The 22658-nt window shown below is 44.0% G+C and overlaps 1 protein-coding gene across 1 annotated transcript in view; it reads right to left on the bottom strand.

Moving 5' to 3' along the window:
• BMP7 (bone morphogenetic protein 7) overlaps window positions 1-13463 on the bottom strand; it is a 28501-nt gene extending 15038 nt beyond the window's left edge. The window contains exons 1-2 of the mRNA XM_009645436.2: window positions 13373-13463; window positions 5066-5258 (exon numbers count right to left, since the gene is read on the bottom strand). Coding sequence (XP_009643731.2) covers window positions 5066-5258; window positions 13373-13463 — 284 coding nt within the window. The remainder of the gene's footprint in view (window positions 1-5065; window positions 5259-13372) is intronic.
• Window positions 13464-22658: the final 9195 nt, after the last annotated feature.

Here is a 22658-nt window from a genome sequence, read left to right as displayed (position 1 = left end):
GCTGGAGGTAGTTTCCAGAGACTGGGCTGAAAACTGGCTGTACTGGTAGTGAAACAGATCTGCGTAAATTGTGTTGAATCTTGGGAGAAATTAAATTCGGTTTAAAATTTCAGCAGATTCTAATTTTGGTCTTGTGTGGTTTTAGTAGTTGTGTTCCCTTTCCTGTGTAGCGTTTGAGAAGGGTAAGGTTTCAAAGACTGATTAAAAGTGGCAATGGGAGTTTGTTACAGAGAGATGCAACATGTTTCCTAAATATGAAGCCTCTTGTAAAAGCAGCGCTGAGAGAAATGAGGTTATATACATCTCTCTGACACGTTATATACAGCTGTTTCTATTCAGCCTTAAATCGCTGTTCATTAGTGCATCACTTAGCTGAGCAAGAGCCCACTGGGGTATGCAAAATGCCTCCTGCAGCTACTCAAGTGCCTGTGAAGGGTTGTGCCTTGCTAAGTGAGTTCAAGATTTGTCAGAGGTTTTGCAGGCTGCAGTGGCTTTTAGGAATGGTCTGAAAGAGATAACCAGATGCAGCTTTGTTCTTGGAGAGCTACAGGGTTTCCACGCTAAAGTTCCCTTGCTACTTGCTAAGAGATGACTACAGTTATCAACTGACTTGCAGATAAGGCACCAAAAAAAAAATCAAAGCTATTGTTGGTACCTTTCTAGATGCTGTTAGTATTTGCAGATACCATCATGGTGTTGGGGCACAACGTTAAGACAAACTATACCCTTCTTTGCTGTACCATCCCTCAAACGATCACACTGGTACTTAAAAAAGCTCCAAAAAGAAGGCACATCTGCTTCGTGGGTTGGGTGGGCCTAAGCCTTTCTTAGTTACTAGAATTACATGTTTCAACCCACAACATGGAAACAGACTCCAATGAACAGGCGAAAGGGGTCTGGAGAGGGGCTCAGGTTTGATCTGGGTGCAGAAGTGGTGTAGTTTGAAGCACAAACTAAAGCGTTCCAGCTGCGAGTCAAACCCAGGAATGCATCGTGCAAGGTCTTATTTTTCTGTAGGGCTAAGTAACATGAGCATTCAAATTATTCACTGCCTTTGAAGCCTGTGAAATCCATAATGGCCACAAAGTGAACATGTAGCAACTACATTTCAATTACCAAAGGCTGGTCAAGTACCTGGCTTTATTCTCTCCAGTAACAAAACTCCCATCAACTTCAAAGGGGTTGGGATTTACTCCACAGTGCAAATGCTGGGTCCAATGAAATCGGAGATGTAACTCTGGGACGAGGTATTTTAGCTTCTGAAGGTGCAGACGGATGGGCAGGATCGAGCTCTGATGCTGAGGGGAGCTATACAATCTGCATTTTTTCTGCATCTTCTGGTTAATAAATTGAGGATGATGGCCTGACTGACAATCTGCCCCAGAACTGCATGGTTACTTTTTGAAAATACCCAAGTTCCTATCAGTTGCAATAGGAGTTAGGTATGCAACCTGCTTAACTGCTGTTAGATATCCCACTACATACTTGTGTGTCTCTTCAGCACTCAAGTCCCTTTGCAATTCTTGCTCTGGCCATTGCTTACAACAATAGCGAAGAGTCTGAGGGTAATGGCTATTTCTTTTGCAAAGTAGGTCACAAACTATTTCATGATTCCACTGTAAAAGTATCAGAGTTCATTTTTCTCAGACTCATATCTATGAGCTTTATTTTGACACGTTCCCTGCATAGGTGCCCGAGATAAATGACCTTCAACACCTCATAGCAAGCCTTGTGCCCTGTGATGTGCACTCCCTAGCACTGGAGTCTGCTTTGCCTTCCCACAGCACCCAGGAGGGAGGGGACGGAGGCTTGAGCAGCACCCGGCTCCCTGATGGCAACCTTCAGTTCCCACTAGCAGGGTTTGTGACCACAAACAGGGACGTTATGTCCTGCTGCTCAGCACCCTTCTCAAGCCAGTCGCTGGCCTTATAGAACCCTTTCCCAGGCTTTTGGGTGAGTGAACCATGAAGACCAAACAGTAGTTGGACATGAGTCACTGGACTTTAAGTTATGCACACGAAAGCTTTGAGACACGTTACATTAGTCAAAACATCAACTGTTTTCACAGTGTTTATGGTATTAGAAACATTTTTGTTCATGAATGTACTTGTTTGCTTAAAGTGAGTAACTGATGCTTTGTGCCTAAAGAATGCTGTACATGCCTTTTTATAAAAGAGATGTTGCCAGTTTGAAAAGCTTGCCTTGCAATGAATTCATAGGAAAGGCCAGAAAGAATATTTGATCATTTAGCCTGGTTTCCTATAAACACCTGTAATAATACCTTCGGCTTGAAAGAGATCTAATTTCTATTAGTCAAAGTCCAGAGTGGCATCCCATCTGCTACGAAGGACAGAGCTGGGCTCTTGTTTTTACTGCTGGGGTTGTTAGGTGTCCGTCTGCCCACAACTGAGCAGGCGGATGGAGGAGAGCTTCCACCCTGCATTCAAATGTCGGTACTGTTGAGGGGCAGGATTTCAGAAATAGTCTTCTCTGGGTGCAGCTCTTTGTCTGGAAAGACCTATGCCTGTATTTTTCACCGACAATGAACTGCAGACAAGAGATGTTGCTGCTTAGATACCTGCTAACCTGCCTGAACTCGTAAAGCAAGTCAGTAATTGTTGAACTGCTTGTACTTATGGTTTATTTGAACTAAGGGCACACCATCACACCCTCCAAACTGGAGGCTCATCTGAGGTTTAACTGAAAATCAAGCCTTCAGCATACCCAATGGTCTCGTCGCCCTCAAAGGAAAAAATCTCCAGTCAGCCTCAGCTTGGGCTTTCCAGCTGTAGCCTGTGCTGATTTTGTGGCCCTAGAAGCTGTCCTGATCTCTGCTGGGTGTTGCTGTGTTACGAAGGAGCGGTGATGCTGTGGCTGCCTCTGGGGAGCCGGGCACTGAGCTCCTGTGCCTTGGTGCATTTAAACAGGAGCTGCACATCACAGCGGGGGCACAGGCCAGAATACCTGGTGTTTCAGATCCCGAAAGGCAATTCCAGCAATTTCCTGGGAGATCCCACTGCACTTGTCTAATCATAAGGGCACAGGGAGAGGGAAAACCATTTGGGGTTTTGTTGGCCATTGTACCTGCCTTGCTCTAGGGAGAGGAATCTACAAAGCCGAACACGACCAAAGGTTTTCTTGCCTGCGTTGGGGGGAGGGTTTGGCTTTGTTTTGCTCTTGTTGCTAACAACGTCAGATGGGTCTGACTTTCCATCCTGCTCGGGATGAGACAAACAGCCAAGGAAGCATCAAAGTGAAGGGGTGGGTTTTGATCAACATTGGAGAGAGTTTGTTTTCTTTCTCCACTTGCCCAGTGACACACTGACTTGGATGACTGGTCTGTGACAGAGCCGGTTGGAAAATGTCAGTGGAAAAACGCAGAAAAAGAGCAAATATTTTTACAAACGTTAGTGACAATATTTTTACCTTTGGTCAATCCAAACCAACAGGAATATTTTTTCAGGACAAACTGTTCAAAACTCACCATTGCGTGCGCCAAAACGTATACAAAGGGTGAATATGCATGAACACCCATTAGAAAAAGTGTTCCTGTGGTGAATATGACGCAGTAAAATTGCATCTGATCTTGTAGCTGGAAGATCTGTATAATTAGCAAGATTCCTCACCTCTTCCAGCCAGTGGTTCTGGTTCATGTATATGCCTGCCCTTTGCATATATTTTTTCCTTTAGGAATAAGAATTTGGGAAGGAGACAGTTTGCAGAAACACTTGATGCTCCAAGCAGTTGTACACCCGTAACTGTCCCCAGTGGGTACCTTGCAGCCCTCTCTAAACATAGTTTTAACAAACCCGTGGATGTATTGTCTTAAAATTAAGGTAATAAATGTCATCCTAACTCTGTCAGTAAGTTTTCCAGTGGGCACCTACCTCACTCATCAGGATCTGAAGGATAACTTCCCTGGCATCTGATGAGGAGGGACTGTGTCATTAGAAATGCCAAGAGAACCATGAGTTTTGACCCATAAAATTGGAATTTCAGACGTGGAAGAAAACACACCCATATTTAAATACTTTTACCGTACTGCAAAGCCGGTAGAAATTCTCACCATTTAAAAACGTTGATAAGGTTTCCTGTCATATTTTAATGGATCAAAAAATGCAAAACATTTTTTCTGCATTTTTATTAGCTCTTATAAAAATATAAAGCCCCCTTTTTAAATCCCTAGTGTTTCTCTTTTCATAAACCTAAATTAGGTCTGTAGTATTATTACCCCATGTTTAGTAGTCCTAGAGAACAACTTCTGACTAGCATGTGACTGCAAATACTTTTCACGTAAATAAATGCAATTTCACTTTTGGTAGGATTTGTATGTAAAAGAAATATGTGCAAATGAAACTAAGTGCCTTTGATAAATGGTTGGGGATTGCTGATTAATTGGAACTAAAAACAGATGAGAAAATTGAACATATGTTCTTATTCAAGTTCCCTGGAGGATTTGTCAGGGAGCTTGGCATACATTAATAATTGCTTGGAATGGATTTAATAGCTCATCTTGTAGTTTTGCACACACAAAACAATCAGTCAATATAAAAAGCATGGTGTCATCTGTCTTTGTTAATTAGGGATCTCAAACGCCTTCGGTAATAAAGGCTAGTAATTAAGCTACAATTAGAAAGGAAGCATTCGGATGTGGGTTTGCCACCTCAGGATCCTCAAGCGGCAGGAGGAAGAGGGTAGGTCTTCCAGAAATCTTGAAATACTCTGAGTTTATGATCTTTTCCTGCACTAGCACACAGCCGGCCTTGTTTGCTCCTCAGCTACCGGCTGCTCCCAGGGATGAGAGCGACCGTGCTGGGGATGCTCCCTGGGGCACGCGGAGGCTCACGGGGCACCCTCTCCCCATGCCCTCGGTGGCTGACCAGACATGGCAGCTACATGCCCACGGCATTAGCATTTCCCAAGATGTCACTGTACAGCCCTGATGCCTAAGCCCAGCTCTTCAGGCACATTTCATGGCACCGCTTTCTAAAAATATTGGACATAACTTTTTGAAGGAACGTACTGTGCTTGCGCTTTCATTGGGATTTGCCTGTGGGTCACTCACCTTCCCGGGTGCTCCTGGAGTACCTGGTAGACACTAATCTGGAACGTTTCATTATCGAAGCGTTCACGGATGTAATCCTTATATATCCTGAACTCGGCAGCCGTCACCGCTTCCCCCTCTGGGATTCTGGAGAGATCAAACCTGAACTCTCGGTAGTGGCAGCGCTGATGGTGAAACTCTCTGTCATGCTCCACTGAAACAGAAAAACAGCCCATTAGCCACCTGCTTTGTTCCCTTTCCCCTTGCCATCAAACAAGCTTGCAAGTTGCCACAACAGAAAAGGGCAAGAATATCTGATTGCAGCATCTCATGCTGTCGTTCGGTTCATTAAAGCACGTAGGAAATACATGACTCTATCTGGGCTATTATAAGCATAGATGTGTTTATCAGACTCTCTTTGAAACAGTTTTACAGCTGGCTGGTACAGGGTGTGGGTGACCGTTGTGTTTTAATGATTTTTGGCAGCTTTGCGCTTGACAAGTGACTCTGGACATTTGCCACCGATAACGACCAAGCTGCTGTGGGAAGTTGCTGAAAGAAACAGATGGGGCTTTTCAGGAGTGCTGGTTCTTGGCCTGACTCTGCTTCGGCAAATTACAGGCACGCACACCTACATACCCACACACACATATACACAAATTCCAGTCCTTGAGGCTTTTCTTGCCAGTGACCCACATATTCAGTGCCAGCTGAATTCATTACAAACTCACAGCCCCACTCCGAAGGCTCAAAGCTTTCATTTTAAAACATCTTTAGTGATCGGGACTGTGAAGTAAATGTTCAAAACAAGGACCTTCTTCCAACTCCCAACCCTGACCATGAACAAGTGCCAGAGTCCTCCCAAGACAGTGTTAGGACGGTGCGTTATCCCATCGAGTGACGGCTCTGCCTGTCTTCTGATGGTCTTGTGGCTTGTGGATATTGGAGCTGAGGGTCCGTGATGTGAGGAAACAAAGATTTTGAGACTTGTCCTAGAGCAAGGGAGAGGAGAGGTGTCCGTGCCCCATCCCAGCACATGAAGGGAAGCGCCCTTCTTGGAATGAATTCCAAATTAAAGAGATAAGTAGGACAAATGAAAATGGGGAAATAGAGGTATAAAGGATGAACTGACTCGCCAAAGGTCACATGGGCTGACATTTTAAGAGCGGAGGTTTGAACCAGGGACTTCCCATATGTCCCAGTCCCGTCGTCTGCCACTTGACCTCCCTGCAGCTCGACTGCACAATTCAAGTAGTTAGCTCTGAGATTTTCTTGGCAAAGAATGTGTGTCTTTCTACAGGCCTGATTCTCTTCTGGCAGCAGTAAATCCATTGTGTAAATCCATTGACTTAAATGGAATTACTCCTGAAAAAGAGGAGTTTCAAGCCCAAGTCTGGAAAGTGCTATTTAAATTTACAGTGCTGCATGGTACAAATGCATATCAGCACTCAGAAGGGCCTCCCCTGTGGCGGGGATGGAGCGTGGGGAGCCTCCGGGAACCGGGCTGCGTCCAAGCACTTGCACAGAGCAGGTTCAGCGCTGCTTTGCTGGCCAAGCTTCAGCAGCTGGCCACGGGCTCTTCCTCCTCCCGCACATTGCTTCTGCAAGGAGTCCAGGGCTCACAGTTTGCCACTGTGTGATTGCTGTTCGGGGAAATACTTCAGCGCTCTTACTTATTAGTAAGAGCTGGGATTCGTCTTAGAGGAGTTTTTTAGGTATGAAACCCCTAAACTTTCCAAGACAAAGTCGATTCAGCTCAGCAAATGGTTTTTTTTATAGGTTGAGCAGTCTTAGCATGCGCTGAAGAACAAAGTTACAGTTTGCACCTCTGGCTGTAACATCTCACACGGCCTCAGGAAGATCACTCAGTCCCTCATAGCCTGAGGTAGGGGAATATTGTGAATATTCACCAGTGTTTGTAAAACACTTGGCAGGCTAAAACTGCCCTGTAAGTGCTAGCAACACTACTAAATGTGCCTCAATCCCTTTCCTCCAAAGTACTCTCAGCAGAGTAAGATATAAAGAGTATGATTTCACTCTCGAAGGAATTTGTCTGCAGCTAAATTATAGAGGGGAGGAAAACATATTTTAATATGGAATAGCTCCTTTAACCACAACTATTGAGAAGAAATATAATGTTGTGTGGTTTTAGTTATATTAGGGATAACATCACCAGCAGGGTGTATTATAGAGAGGTCTAGCAGTAGGATGTACCAATATGATTAGCTCCTGAAGACACGGGAAGGATGAATTTTCACAGGAAGGTGGGTGCACCTTTTCAGCGTACATATGTGATGACAGCTACATCGGCCAACACTGGTCTTTAGCTGCACTTCATACAGAAAGTCTGACAACAAACACATGAAGATGAAACTTTTTCGGGTGCTGCTAGAGTTCACAGTGATTCCCACTGCAGGGCCCTAGAAAAAATGTGTCATATTAGTATGAAAAATTAACGGCCAGGGTCATAAAATAAAGAGCCCTGAAGTTTGAACTTTCCCATGCTTTGCAGATGTTTGGATATAGGGTTTTGGCCTGAGCCATCTTTAGTGTTAAAGCAAACATTCCTGTGGCTATAGTCATTAAGATCATGAAAATATGTGGATATGTAACTGAAGAAAGAATCCCAAGAAACCCTTCAACTCAGTGTTTATTGTTTTTCCCCTTTTTCTTTGCACTCTGGACCTATCTGCTGACCCAGAAGTAACAAATCCTTTCAGAACTAATTTATGAGAAACACTGACCCTGAATCAACATCTGTTAGATGACTGCAGTAAATCTTATTACACAATTAAACACCAAAATCTATGTTAAAATAACGTTAAGGGTCTGACTCGAACTCATAAAAGCAAGATTCTTCATTATGAAGGCTGAAATCCTATCCTTAATTCATGCTGCTGTGCACTGGTATTTGCGAACATATGGTACAGTATATATGATCGTGCACTTTTTGTAGACCCCAGTAATACCTTAAGCACAACAGCATGAGGTAAGCAGGGGAGTGCTCAAGGACTCTGAGCTTCCTGGGTTTGATGGGTGTTAGTCAGACCTTTGACAATACTGAACTGGGTCGTTTCCAATTAATTGCCTGAGGAGTCTGAACGGGGAAAGGGGGGGGTGTTTAAAAAAAAAAAAAAGAGGGGAGGGAAGAGTGGTATTTTAAGTGTTCACCGAAACAGTCAAGAGAATTGCTACAGCTCTTTGAATATGAACAGTTTCTCCATTAGGTCTATAAAATCCATGATCCCTATTGACACAACATACCATAATGAGAACCTTTTGGTCACTCTTGAAGGACGTAATCTCAGCTGTTTGTCAGCCATTATGTGTTAAATGCTGCCCTAAAAATCATCAAGCGATATGAATATTTGCCGGGTATATTTAATAGCCCTTCTGCCCAAAGAACTTGAACACATGTTTGTCCCACAAATCACTACTACCCAAAGGCTTTTGGTGAATGGTTTTAGCCCAGTTCCTAATTTCAAACATTGGAAATTCCAGCTCAGAAACTGTCACAATTCAAACGCATTGGCAAGGCAGCTGCTTGGAGAGGAAGCCAAAGCTCTGGATGTGCAATCAAAGGTTGTAAAATATGAAAAGGAAGAACACCCTTGAAAAATAATTCTGCTCTGAAACAGCCTGTGTGCCACAGCTGTGGGAAAACAGTGGATTTTCTCTCCTAAAGAAACAGTCCAAAGTCACTCACAGGTGATGCATGTGTAAATGCGCACCTCTCTTCGTTTCTAGAAGTGGTATCGCATTTTGGAGGCACAACTACTGTAGACAAATTATGACCTGATTTAACACATGGCTCAAAATCTGCTGGCGCAAAATAACTCTTGGGCATGGTGAGTGTGGCAGTTAATCGTAGCTACGGTAGATGGGGATCATCAGACACTCCCTTTGGCACAGTCCTTTGGGAAAGGAAAGGTTGAGACAATGGGACTTGGGAGCTGTAGGATGGAGGCGGCCAACAGACTCATGGGAAAATAAGCAAGAGAGCAAAAAGTGTGCAGGACAATTAAGGTGATCCAACCAAAACAAGCACATATTTTAGTTAGTGGTTATCAGTAAGTTTGCCACACCTCTGTTGCAAACATGCAAGTAAGCTCAGCATCTTTGAAAGTCTGGCCTTGACTATCTGTCCACAATCTGAATGCTGCACAGACTGCACTCGTCTATCTGATACAGATAGGGCTTGGATCTCTCTGAAGTCTTTTGTCTTTCCAAACCGACTCTGTTGTGGCATTATGGTGATGCAAGAGGAGACAGAATGGCATGGTTGCAACAACAGGGATGGTTAAAAGAAAACAGGATGGATACATGTGCTCAGGTGTGAAGTAGCCAGGTATCAGATCCAAAAATATGGGAAAGCTGGAGATAAAATGGCAACAAATACTTGGTACTTGTTTTGACATGTCCTGAAGTGTACTCTTCAGGTACAAAACTTGAAAACATTAAGGTGCAGGGATGAAAAAGTGTAGTTGTTGACATCTAGAAGTTGGAGCAATACAGTTGAAACCAGTATTCAAAAATAATATTGGACAGAAAAGCCTGCGATCCTGGTTTAACACCCCAGGGTACCCAAACTTCTAACGCAAATGACATATCAGCATAAAGCTGGGAAACTTGAACTGATCCCATGTTTGGTCATATTCACAGCAAAATATGTTGAGACTAGAAATGAGAGCCCAAACTATTTTCAGCTTCTTTGTAAATCACTACTGGTAAGTGAAAAGCCAACCTGAGCTGATTCTGTAAACTCTGGGTGGACCACTGGTTTTGTAATACGGATTGATGGTAGGCAAGGCATGATACATGACAGTGAAGATTATGGTGAGACGTGGCTTGCAGTAGTTACTGTTTCTCTCTACACATACCAAAGAAACCATACCGTTGTAGCCTGAGTACCGAGCGCAGTAGCACAATGTCAATCACTAACGCTATGTGTCAAGCAAAGAACCAGTGAATCACAGCAATCGTTTTCCAAGCATGACTGTGTTAAGAAATAATTATTACAGAAGCATTAATGAGCTAATCCGAACCCCAGGGAAGTCAACAGAAATATTTCCACTAATTTCAATGGTTTTCATGAGAGGCCTTACTTTTGCTGATTTACCTACCTAAGTATTTTTACGCTCTTGTTTTCTGGAGATGTAAAAAATCTCTTTTTCACAAGCAAAGTAAACACCAGATTAATAGATTCTGTGCTCAGCCTGCCAAACTGGAAAAGCTTTGGTAATTCCATACCTCCTCCTCCCTGGCACATGTGGGTGATGCACTTGGAATATATTTTGAGTATTTAAACAAGTAAAAACTTAAATTTTCCTGTTAACACTTTCACCTGATAATACGTTAATTGTTTTTATAAGGCACTTTAAGAGTAGTTATCTCATTTATTGTAGTGCTCACAACAATTAAGAGTGCTACTTGTTTCTCATTTACAGTGAAAAAAAGCACCAAAAGGAATGTGCAGTAGGGTGTCTGTAACTTCTTTACTCCCAAAAAAGGCCAGGAGGGATTTGTAAAGGACTTTAATCTCAAATAGATTAAAGGTCCTGAATTCCTGAGACTGAAAGATAAGTCAAAGGAAAATAGATTCCAAAAGACAACACCCCCTTGCCTCAGCCTCTCAGCCGGGCGGGAGACTCGACTGCAGAGCCATCAGCAGTTGCCTGCAAAACCTCTCAGAGATTTGGATGCCAAAAAAAATCTGCCTCACTCCAGCATCAAGGCCTAACAGGTTTTCAGAGTCTACCTGTGCCTGCCTGGCCCCAGGGACTGAAGTCAGGTAGGTGAGTTTAGTGGGCAGGAAAAGTCTTTATCTGCTTTGCCTCCAATAGCTGCAGAGCTGCAGAAAATGAGCGCTATGTCTTCAGCGATGGCTGAGGGCTGGCTGGCTTGTCCAGTGAGCCGGTGGATTTTAGCCTTGGTGTTCTCATGAAAGGGCAAACTACACTTTGAGTTACACTGGTTTTACCCAGCAGCGCAAAATCTTGTATAAATTTTCCTAAAAAAATTGTCTTTAATTCCCTCCATCGCCGCCCCTAGAGATCCAAGCCAAAACTTCAGAACCTCTCTTGCAGCATTTCAGTGCAGAGCACGAGATTCCTAAAAAACAGCTGCCCTGGGACCACCAGCTCTGCCTGGGGTCCCCAAGCATTTTTAGCCTACTTACATTACTGCTTTCAAAGGGAAGGTCCACTTGTATCTACTGCTTCACCCTGCTGTCTCCCTTGGGAAATGGATTCTACTGGAAAATAATTTTCCCTTCTCCAGCTGAGTTTTCAGGTGGCTCCCGTCCTCACCCGCTCACCGCGGTGCCCCAAGAGCAGCGGTGGCAGGAGAAGGACCAGGGACCTCCCTGCACAGCAGGAGGGAGGGCAGGGCCCCCCCTCGGCCTCCGGGCTTGCAGCAGTTGTGAAACTGCACTGTAAATTTTCAGGATGCCAAATTTGAGACCTCTTGATGGGATTCTAATTAACAGGCATTAAGTGTTCCCTCTATAAATTGCACTTCTTTGTCTCTAAATTGGTGGATAAACCATGTCACTTAGGAAATATAGGCCTTTTCTCCTTATGGTAGTGAGGTTCAAGAAGGAGGAAACCAATTAGGGGAAGGATCCAGCAGTCTCTGCAGCTGAAAGAGCCCACTGGGCTCAGTGGGATTCCTGATTGAGCAAGAAGTGCAAGGTCAGTCCTTATATTTTTCTGAGGAAAAGGGGAAGTATAATAAAGATTGCAATAATGTCATGCCAGGCCACGGCCTGCTAAAGCACATGTTTCCCTCCTCATTGTGCTTGACAGCAAGAGTTACAGGGGCAGTGGCAGTAAATTTATAATGGCAAGAATTTGGGAATGCAAAGTTCTGTAATTGGTTTTCATTTGCTTCATCCTCTCGGCTACAAGATTTACATGCTGACATTAGGCAACTAAAGCAGCATGTTAAAGAAATATTTGAAGAAATTGCTGAAGAATATACATTGGGAGTCCTATAAATGGAGTAGAGCAAATGGACTGGGTTGTATGATGGGATTATTTTTTTTTTTAAGAGTAATTAAAACCAGTACCTGGAGGGCATTTTTACACTGGATAGTTGCAGTTTTCCAACTCATCTAAGAGCTACTGCAGGTTTTTGGAGAAACCTAAGGAAAAACAAATGCATGCTTGATTTGGGTCTGCAAGGTGAGCTTACTAGAAAAATAGTCTGTGGTTTTTCTGTAACTCGTTAATGCATCCCATCACCAGGGACTGCCACCATCCTGCCACTCCTAAAACCATAGTCAGTCCTTCAGCCACAGGCCCAAGACCCCCAGGTGTTCAGGAGGGTCTGGGCTCATCTGCCGAAGCTCTGTCCTCATGGCCTTGTCCCCGTCTGCCCTTTGCAGAAGGAGCTGCTCTGAGCCAAGGCAGCACTCAGCAGAAGGGAACCTGCAACCAGACGCTGGGGGCTCATGTACCCATTTTACAGCCAGGTAAAGGGAGGTGAAGGTGATAAGCTATTCCTTGCATGTTAAATTCAATGTGTGGCAGGGCAAAGTCCTGCCGCGTCTATGGGTAGAAAGCAGGACTAATGCACTGATTTCAAATGAGATGAAAACCAGGCTCCATAAATCCTGATCTCCAACCCCAGAGGCTAAAAACGGGGGGGGTTCGAAATTCTTTAGTGCTCACTCTGTGAAGTGATCTGGGGTAAGCATTTTTGCTTGGAAATGGGGGGAAAAAAAAGCCCTCTGGAGTTAATATTCTTCCTTTAGCCATCACTTCATTTTTTCAGCTTTCAGCATGAAGGTGGTGTTGCCAGCAAGACCACCTAGCCACAAACCCAGCAGGGAGCTTCCAAAATTCTTTTAAACACTGACTCCTTGTTATAAATTGAAAAGTGGTAATAGCAACAGTGCGTATCACATCTGTGCCAGGCTTCGGGCCTGGGAAGGAGCAGTCTCTCCCTACTGCTGAACACAACTTGGAAAGATCCTTTCAGTCCACACATGTATCAGCATTAGCCATTTCTTTGTCAACAAATCCCTTAATACGTACCCTTTCTATCATGTACAGATGTCCAAAAAATAATGGAATACTGTACTACAAGATTAAACACTTTAATGTCAGCATATGTGTTGCATGACTGAACAATGGTATCATTGTGCGTGTACAAACAGCGGGTTGAGGGAAGATGGGTTTAATTATCTCCGAAGCAGCAGCAAGTTCTTCCTGACTAAATCGAAATTCAGCTAGCAAGGACTGCTCAGGACAGAAATTGGTATTTCTTGAATAAAATGCCTGGGCCCTTTCTACTGTTCTTCCAGTGTTAGCGTTAGTGTCGTACCTGGCTCCGGCAGGGTTTTGGGGAGCCACGCGGAGCCACCTGCTTCCCTGGGAGCAAGGAACGCGGCGGGGTGACGAGAGGATGCTGCCATCACTGCATCTTCTGGCCCCGTGAGTCACCCAGGAGACTTTGAAGTTAAAATTCCTTAGGGTGGTAGATGGCACAGGGGAAACAATCATTGGGAGGGAAAGGACAGAGAGAAACGTGCGTGCTGCCTTCTGCACTTAGAGACGTTCCCCTGCCAGGGTTTCATCACAGGCACTTCAAGGCAGTGCTGGATGGTAAAACTATTTCTCCTTAAAAACCATCCATGAAATATCTGGGCAGGTTATACACAGGTAATCCATTTTCTTTTCCGAGTGTGCCCTGATCGGTACCTGCTCACGCTGGGGCTTCTCTGCTGAAATCGGAGCCAGACTAGATGAAAGGTATTGTGAAAAATTTACACGTGGGACTGCTCTGCGAACACGAAACTCTCCTAATAGTAAACAGACCGACCGTGGTGCGAATGCTGAGGCTGAGTTCGCAGTGTCTGTATGTGTATCTGGGGAAAGCAAAGTTAAATAAGCAGGGAAGAGTTGTGTTTCTTCAGAATACCTTATTCACAGCCTTAGCACGTGAAACACGGCAGCACATAATGCTGCAATCCATCTGCAGCTGCTGTAATGCACTTAGGATTGCTGCGGGATTTGGGGTGTGTGAGGGAATGGAGAAATGAGGGAGTGACAAGGGAAAGAAATAAATGGAAGTGAAGTTGTTCCTTTAGACAGACTCCCTATATTTCTAGCTTCACCTTCCAGAAATCCAATATAAGGAGATCTCCTGCAGGGCCTCCCTCATCAGCCTCTCAAGTCTTGTTGCTCTTCACCCCTTCACTGGGAAGGGGGAACCCAGTTCAGTGCTGACCTGGGGATTTGCCCCCAGCAGCCTTCCCTTTCCCTGCGCCTTGGGGGCAGCATTTTTCCAAAGAAACAGAGAGGCAAGCTGGGGACTGTGGTGATGCTGCAAAACGCCTCCTCGTATGTCCTCCCAACTGGCCAGCATTGTGGCCATCGCAAAATATCTCAAGCTCTCTCGTGTGGTCACTGGGAGCGGAGTTAACCAAGGCTGGTATTTGCCCTCGACAGCCTGCCCCGACAAATTGGGACTGTGGCTTCTCTCTGCGTATCTCAAAGATGGGGATGCACCTGGACAGCAGCTTGGGGCTGGGGACTCCTGCAGCTCCCAAAGCTCTTCTCTACACCCTCTTCTAGAAATGTCCCTGTAGTCAAACTGAGCAGTGAGCAAAATGACAGGCAGGAGCTCATCATTCCGCTGCCTGCTTTTCTTTGTCTGCACCGTAATGCATAGCATGAAATAATGCAGCCTAAGAGCTGCTGTCTGATACATCCCCTAACCCTAAATCCTCTGGGTGCAACTGTGGGAGGTATGTGAAGACACAGGAATATATTTTTCTTTTCCCTATTTGAACAGAGGTGACTGCTGCATTACACTGCTCGTTCTCTCTTCGTAATTCGGGGGACAGCAAGGCTGCTTTCTTGGGGCTGTGAAATCAGAGAGTTGCATCTGGTGAGGCTAACTTCACGGGGAAGCTGTGCCAGCGCTAGGTGTGAACTCCAAGTCACACATTCTGCCAGTGCATCCAAGGGTCAAGGAGATAGTGGCAGCCTGGGGAGGAGGGGGAGGAATCACGGATGAGGGTCGGGATGGTGGAGACCGAGGTGGCAGCCACGGCACAGAAAAAGGGTAGTACTGGTTCTAGAGAAGAAAGCAGGGTGATGGGTGTCTCGAGGGGGAGGAGGCTGCAGACACAAAGAGGGAGAAAAGTTAGTGACAGTACAGTTCATTGAGAAAAATAATCCCCCAGTCCAACCAGCAGACAAATGGGGCTCAAGGTGCTTCCTGCAACCTGCTCTGAGGCTGGAGGCCTCTCAAAAAATCACTGATGCAAAAACCAGCAGTCTGCCCTGTCTGCTTGTACACAAAGTGTTGAGCAAATGGAAACAAATCCCCAGGCCCAAGGAAGGAGAGACGAGTGGCTGAACAGATCTGGTCAGAAATAACATACATCCAGCCAGGGAAGCGAAGAGGCAGCATGAGAGGTTACTGCAGGGAAACCTAAAATGGGCTATTTGGGGTGAAATGCAAATTTTGGAATAAAAAGATCCAGGTCATTCTTGAAAGATTCCAGGTGTGAAACAATTCTTCAGCTTGGACCAAATTTCAGTTGAGGGGAAGGCAAGAAAGTTTCCCCGAAATGTTTTTCACCAGCTCTAACCTAGCCTCAGGTAAAGGAAGACAGCCCAGGAGTGAGTGGTAGTCTGGAAGGGTGCTCATCCTGGGAGGGTGAGGGCAGCAGCGCTGGAAGCCTCCCTGCTCCTCTGAGGGTGCCTGCTTGTCCCCCGATGTCTGTACAAGGGAAGGAAGCTGGGAGCCTGCAGCACAGGCACCTTGATCTGCAAGAAGGCATGTGCAGAGGACATGCAAAGAAAAAACAAATCGTGGTATCGTAACTCTTCTATGCAACGATCTGATCACACAGAGATGCGACGGCATCAAATTATGCTCTTGCATTCCAGTAACTACACTGGGGCAAACTGAGAAGGCTTCAAATGTATTTGATAAATTAGAAACCGTTCATAATAAACAGCCTGAGGCAGTAATCTTGGGAAGGTCACTGCCCAAGCATCCCTGATGTGTTTACACAAAACAGACCGAAATGGCTAAATGTACCACTAATGCCCTGGAGAGCGTGTTCATCCACATTTGCAAGGCTGGACTCCTCTGCCTTACACTGGGCCATTGAGAGAGGATATTGCCTGCTAACTTAGTTTCAATTTTTTTCCAAATCTTGCTTCCAGAGCATGAAGAACTTTATAAAAAGTTGTGCTTGTAAACCGATGCTTTTCAAGCTTATACGCTGCTAATTATCTTCCACTACATGATTTTTTCAAGTTGCCTTCTGTTCCTTATTACTATCGGTGTATTATTATATAGCATAAAGTTACTTAATACAGCAAAAGATTCAAGAACATTTGTAAAACTGATATAGAAAGAAGGACTGGATTCTGGACTGGTACAGCTGGTTTAAGGTATTTTAGAAGTAAATGAAATCAAATGAGAATTTATAATCCTTCCTGAGGTCTGGATTCCATCAGACTAAACTCATTAGGCATTAAGGTGCAGGTGCAGCTAAATAAAGAATTGTTCTGCTTTCCTTAATACCATAGATTCACATCTTGAGTTCAAAATAAAAGTCTTCTAAAAGCACATGTATATATTGTGCATCTACTGGCAACACTTGAAAGTTCATCTGATGGAATCTTCAAATGCCTCATTTTTGTCAAAAGGAATGTGCCCATTTCTGCGTCGGCTGTGCTAAGGGATACGAGTGGAGAAGTGACGGCACATTGGCCTCTTAAGGCTTAATCATTTCATTTGCATTAGACTTCCTTTCATCTACTGAACAGCTGCCCAAATAAATAGCATAAATCTAATTAAGCCTTCTTTAACACTGTATTGCCGCAACAATACTAGCATCCCCCAAATATTCCAGAGTGTCAGTCTACACCTGCACAAGGTCTCTGGGAGGAACACGGCGGGAGTTGCAGGCATGGAGAATCCAGCCTTTTTTGTGGTTTACTGTGATAAAAGGAAATAACTTAAGAACCAGTTTCCCAGGTTTGAAACCATATGACTTGCTGGATTTCTTAGCTGAAGCCCCAGATTCTGCTTTTCTTGAGAAAGTAGTTTGTGGGCTATTACAAAATAACCAGTCGATATCAGCTGTGCGGCCATCAGATAAGGATCTCAGCTTTTGATTGTAATCAGCAAAATCTCCACTTGGAATGTATACACTCCGAGCTGTGCTGTAAGACTGCAATTGGCTGCATCTTTTGAGCTTGTCCATGCAATAACAAACATCTGTGCCTTTCTTGGTCAGGCAAGTGCTGGGAGATTAGGGGGCAACCAACTATTCAGGGAAGAGGTCCATCTGCCCCGGAGGGGAAAGCCCTGCAAGAGCAGAGCTCTCCTCTTGCATCCATACTGCTACATCTACAGCAATGCTTTTCAGGTGTTCCGTATGTGGGAGGTCCGGTGATATTAACATGGTTAATGAACCAGGATTATTAGATAGAAATACGGTGTTTGGAGGGATGGGAGGAAACATTTTGGAAAGTAATGATGAGAGACCCTCAATTACGGCTTAAAAAGATACTCCAGAGTGCCCTCCCTCAGGAAAGTGGGACTCTGTGACCTATTTCACATTTTTCTTGAGGATCACCATGTTTCCTCTGTGCTGCCAAGATAGCTGAGATCAGGTGGGGTGCAGAGCACGGCCTCCCGGGTTCGAGCCACGGGAACCACAGAGGAGGTCATTGCCCGGAGCGACCCTCGCTGCCAGCCGCCGCACATCCACTCGCTGTCTTTTTGTCTCGTAGCTTATGCAGACGACCTTTTTGCTTTCTAGGAATGTTTGCTGCGCAGCAAGTTTATTTTTGTGCAGAAACAGGCAGAGGACTGTTTATTCTTTTGATAATTTGGTATATGGGCCTGAGGACTATGAATATTGAAGATCTGTAAACTGATGACACCCACGTATATTTTTGTTGGTAGATGTAAAATGCGTCTTAGAGTGATGGCAAGTTTAAACTATTATTTCAGAAATGTCCTCAGGAAGACACACACATATATATATATATATATGTATGTATCCAGAGTGTGCATGTGTGTGCATGTGTCCCCTTTCCACTTTAAATGTTGGTGGCCAACGCCCCAGGCATAACAGCAACTGAAGGTTAGAAGATTTATTTTCAGTTAAATTCCCACCCACGATCCCTATTATACAAGAGGAATTTTTTTTTTTTTTTTGGTACAAGATAAGCCCATCGGTGACATCAGCAGCACCTAGCCCTGCATACCACGCTGTGGATCGCAGGGCTGGATTCCTGACGCTGAGCCTCTCACTAGGGTTGGGTCAGCCAGGCCTCCTGAGTCAGCCCCTAACAACAGCATTTTCTGTTTTGTTTTGGGTTTTTTGTGTCTTCGAACACAATTTTGCAATTGCAGTTCTGGGGTAAAAGATCAGCTGTTGTAATACACCCCCGTGTCCTCACATCGGTTTGGTATGAATGAAGGGAACACAGTTCACGTCCTCTTGCGTGCAACTATTAAAAATAGCACAGAAACGGGAGTACGGCGTTTATGAAAGCGTCCCTCAAGGAGCAGGAACACAGCTCATTCCCCAGCTCGGTCTCTCACCTACCAGTCACTACCCCCAGTTGCTGGACTACAACTGCCAGTACAGGGAGGAAAGACTTCCAGCCTATTTGACACACAGACTTAGGTTTCTCCCCTACCCTGTGATATTTTCAGTGAAGCAGCTCCCACAGTTGTGGACTAATGAGCAAAATGACAAGTTACTGTTTTCTAAAAAAATATTTGGGGTTTGCTTGAACGCATTTCTGCATCATTCTGCATTCTTTCATGTATTTCTGTATTCCCTGCATCAGGTACTAATGTAGCATAATGGTCAGAGATTTCTGAGGATATGGAGTCCAGTATTCTTGTAATTTGGTTATAATGCGTGCCACCGAGTTGCAGGGACCACTGTATTCAGAGGCCAAAGCTGTGTTCACACCAATGAGCCAAGTTTTACACCGCTTGTCCCATTAGCTGCTCCTTTTCACCTGTCTCGGGAGGCAAATGATTCATCACACGGTGCTGAAATGTCTTCATCTCCTGATTTGGGCCAAGATGTAAAAGAGCAGTTACTGAAAAGCTTCTTTTCAGGTTGAAGAGAAAGATCTGTGCTGAACGATTCTTTTTCAGCTCTTCTCTTCTGCAGTTTATTACAAGTATATTTGTGTAATTAGGGGGCCCAGTAGTAATGTTGTTAAAATCCAAGTGGGCACATTTATTGTTTCCTCCAAAAGGAAACAACCAATCTCCAGCAGTTCTGGTTTTTCCCTGTCTCAACTGACCATTTACTGCTTTTTGTAGCTAGCAGATTGTGAGGCTAAAGTTACTTCTTTCTTTTTTTTTTTCCTTTCTATTTCTTTTTGTAAAAAGAAAAAAAAATCCCCTCCTTTCTCTTAACAAATGCTGGATTTTTTAAGGCTATGGTCAGAAAGGGGAACTTACTTAAACTCAGCACGATGTTTATAGTGCCACACAGGCTTCAGGAGAAGTGATGTGCAGTACTCTTTATTAACATCCAAAAAGTCCCTGTGGGATTATAATTACCGCACAGTAATAAACAAATAAAAGTAGCAAGATTAAAATGTTCAGAAAATTTTGAGTGATGGATGTAATAAGCTTTAACCTTGAGGAGCAGCTTGCCAGCATCGAGCACATGGGTAGAATAGAATCAATTAGGAATTGATTCCTGTTGGTGGTGAATGATGATCATTCGTGGCATTATAGGTACTTGGCTGATGCAAAGAAATTATTGTTAAAATACTGAGACAAAAGTATTTGAACACCACTAAACTGTAACCACCAGAATTCAGAGTTTCTAAATTACAGTCATTTTTAATCTTCCATTTAAATGATAGAGCTGAACGTGCTTTCCCTCGGGGCGCCGAAGGGCTCGTTAAAGCCAGTGGGCGTTTCGGGTACACAGGCAGGGAAACGCCGCCAGCCCTGCTCCTAATCCTTACGCAGTAAGAAACTTGTCTCTCCATCGGAATTATAACTCCCAACTGCTGATGCTGTATTATTTTATGAGCATTTTTTTAGTAGTTCTCCCGGGGTTCTTCTGGTCTCTTTTAAAAAGTTTTACTGCCACTGTGCTGTGGGAAGAACAATTGGTAAAATCGGAGAACCGAGACAGCCCCACCGGTGCCAACGAAACGAGGCAGCCGAAGGCAGGATTTGGCCCGGTGGCTCTAGTAAGCGAGTCAAAGCTCGACCTGATTTACAGCCCCCAAAACTTGGTACAGACACTGTGCCAGCTCCTCAGATGGTGTCAATTGTGGTGACTTCACCGCTGGGGTGGCCTGGTGCCAGGTGGCTCCAGCTGAGGATATTGCCTGGTGACATCAGTGGGTTTGCGTGGAGGTGTAATTCAGACCAGCATCGCGCGTTGGGAGGTTGCAGCCTAATGAGAGGAAACTTTTTGCTCATTTGAAAGGCAGTTGTGCACAACAGGCAAAACCTTAAAAAATGATGCGCTGCGAGGTTATCGGCCTGATCAGCGCGATAGTGTTCCCTCGTCATACAGAGCCTAAGAAGGCACTTGCTCGCTTTAATTATTATTTAGAGGGAAGTGGTGCCTTCCCTCTTCCCCTCCCTTTTTTCTTTTTAAAAGGAAGGTAGCTTTTAAGAGCTTGCCATGAAGATCTAAGTTAAAGGATTTTCTCTACTACAAAGCCTGCATAGTTTCCCAGGCCAGGTGGACCCGATAGCACTGACTGCATGCTGAAAAATCTCATCCCCACCCTTCAGGCACTTTAATTGTAAGCCTGTCCAGATACACTGAATAAACACTGTCAAAATGAACCTGAAAGGGTTGTTGGTGGTGGTTTAGCCCTTAAATAATTATGAGTTTGTCTGTCTAATTACAACATAATCTTGTTTAAACTTGGATGGCTATTTGCAGAATCGTTTAAATGAGGCGGAATCAGAAACAGTGAAAAACTGAAAATTTGCATTTCTTTAAGGCAAGGCAAGGAAAAAAGAATTTTTACTCCTGTAAAATTTAATTCAACCTGACAACAAAAGAGTCTAGCTTGGAAGCTACTGTGGTAAGATAAAGATGGTGAAGAACAGCGTGGGACCTCCAAGATGCAACAGAAACTTAATACTCTACGGATAAAATTTTTCAGACAGTTTAGAAATAGTTTAAGGTAATTTACGGGAAGACTTGAATGACAAAGCACATTACTTGAAGTGCCTTTCCTTCACTAGGCACTTTCTAAATTCTTTCTCTTTCATTTCTTTACTCTCAGGAGACTTTTAAATCCAGTGAACCAAAACAGCACTTTGTTTGTTGGTGTAGCGCAGGGCTGGCACAGATGGCAGACATTGCACCTGTTCCAATAAAAGGGGAAAACTGAGAGATAAACCATAGCACTCATTAAGATGAAGCTACCGAAACACGAACAATTTGTATTTTGAATATCTTCCAGGAATAAAAGGAGAAAATACATAAACAGACCTTGTTTTCACCATCATCAGTTTAAAAGAAATTTGTTTAAAGGGAACTTCACATTTCTTTCATGTACAAAGACAGTACATCCCACTAAAGAAACTGTGATCGTGCTTGACTTTCTTTAAGAAAGCACATGATTTTATCTAGCTACCCCTATTCTTTTAAAGAAAACTTATCTGTTGGCAGTTTAATCAAACTCAGTGAATTCCCCCATTCCTCAGTTGCGGCAGCTTTTTTTCCTTTTACATTTTCTCATGCTGAGTAATATCACATTCTTACAGTCTCGTCCATAACGATCAGATTAACAACATCAACAAAAGTCCTTCTGCTCATCTATTAAGAAATACCTAAAATTATTGGGGGGAGGGGTTTGGATAGTTAGCAACAAAACCCACCGCAAAATAGGGTTTTTTAGGCACAAAGAATATGCTATGCAATATCTGATAGATTATTACAAAATCTTGAATGAGAAGAACCACTAAGTAACAGCTACTCAAAGGATAAATGTCTTCAAACATTCACCTTGCTCGTCAGTGGCTGTGCTGTTCAACATCCCATATAGATCTCCCTATTTCTCTCACACATACACACACAAGCATTGAATACAAAATGTCATGAAAATTCCTAAGTATCATTTAATGTTGGCAGCCCTGCACTGTAAAGCCATTTATATAAAACTGTGGTTGGCAGCTCTCACTCTTCCATGGGAACAAATTAACATTGGCATTCCAAACACAGGAAAGTAAGGAAATTGGAAACACAGTTTATATTTGGCCAGTGCTTTGAAATACTGTACCATGCTACTGATGTCAATTAATGAAAAGCAGAATTTTGCGGAGAGGGTCTGGTTTTGAAACACATTAACACACGTTAAACATGTTTGCACAGGAACCGGATTGTAAGCATCTTGGTTCCAAAACAATAAAGCAATTACACTAAAACTTGTAGTCTCAAAGTTGCCATTAATTCAATCCACTCAATCTGGATCACTAAGGGATTTTCACTGACTTCAAGATGTAGACGACACAAATGTTTGAAAGGACATGCGAGGCACGGTATTGCGGGGCTTGCACATGGGAGCTCGCACCCAAGACAGCTCTTAGGTTACCTGCTGTAAATCAGGTAAATTGA

This window comes from Egretta garzetta, unplaced genomic scaffold (assembly GCF_000687185.1).
Source record: "Egretta garzetta isolate BGI_Z169 unplaced genomic scaffold, ASM68718v1 scaffold188, whole genome shotgun sequence".
Taxonomy (NCBI): domain Eukaryota; kingdom Metazoa; phylum Chordata; class Aves; order Pelecaniformes; family Ardeidae; genus Egretta; species Egretta garzetta.
This window is presented reverse-complemented; position numbering and strand designations above follow the sequence as displayed.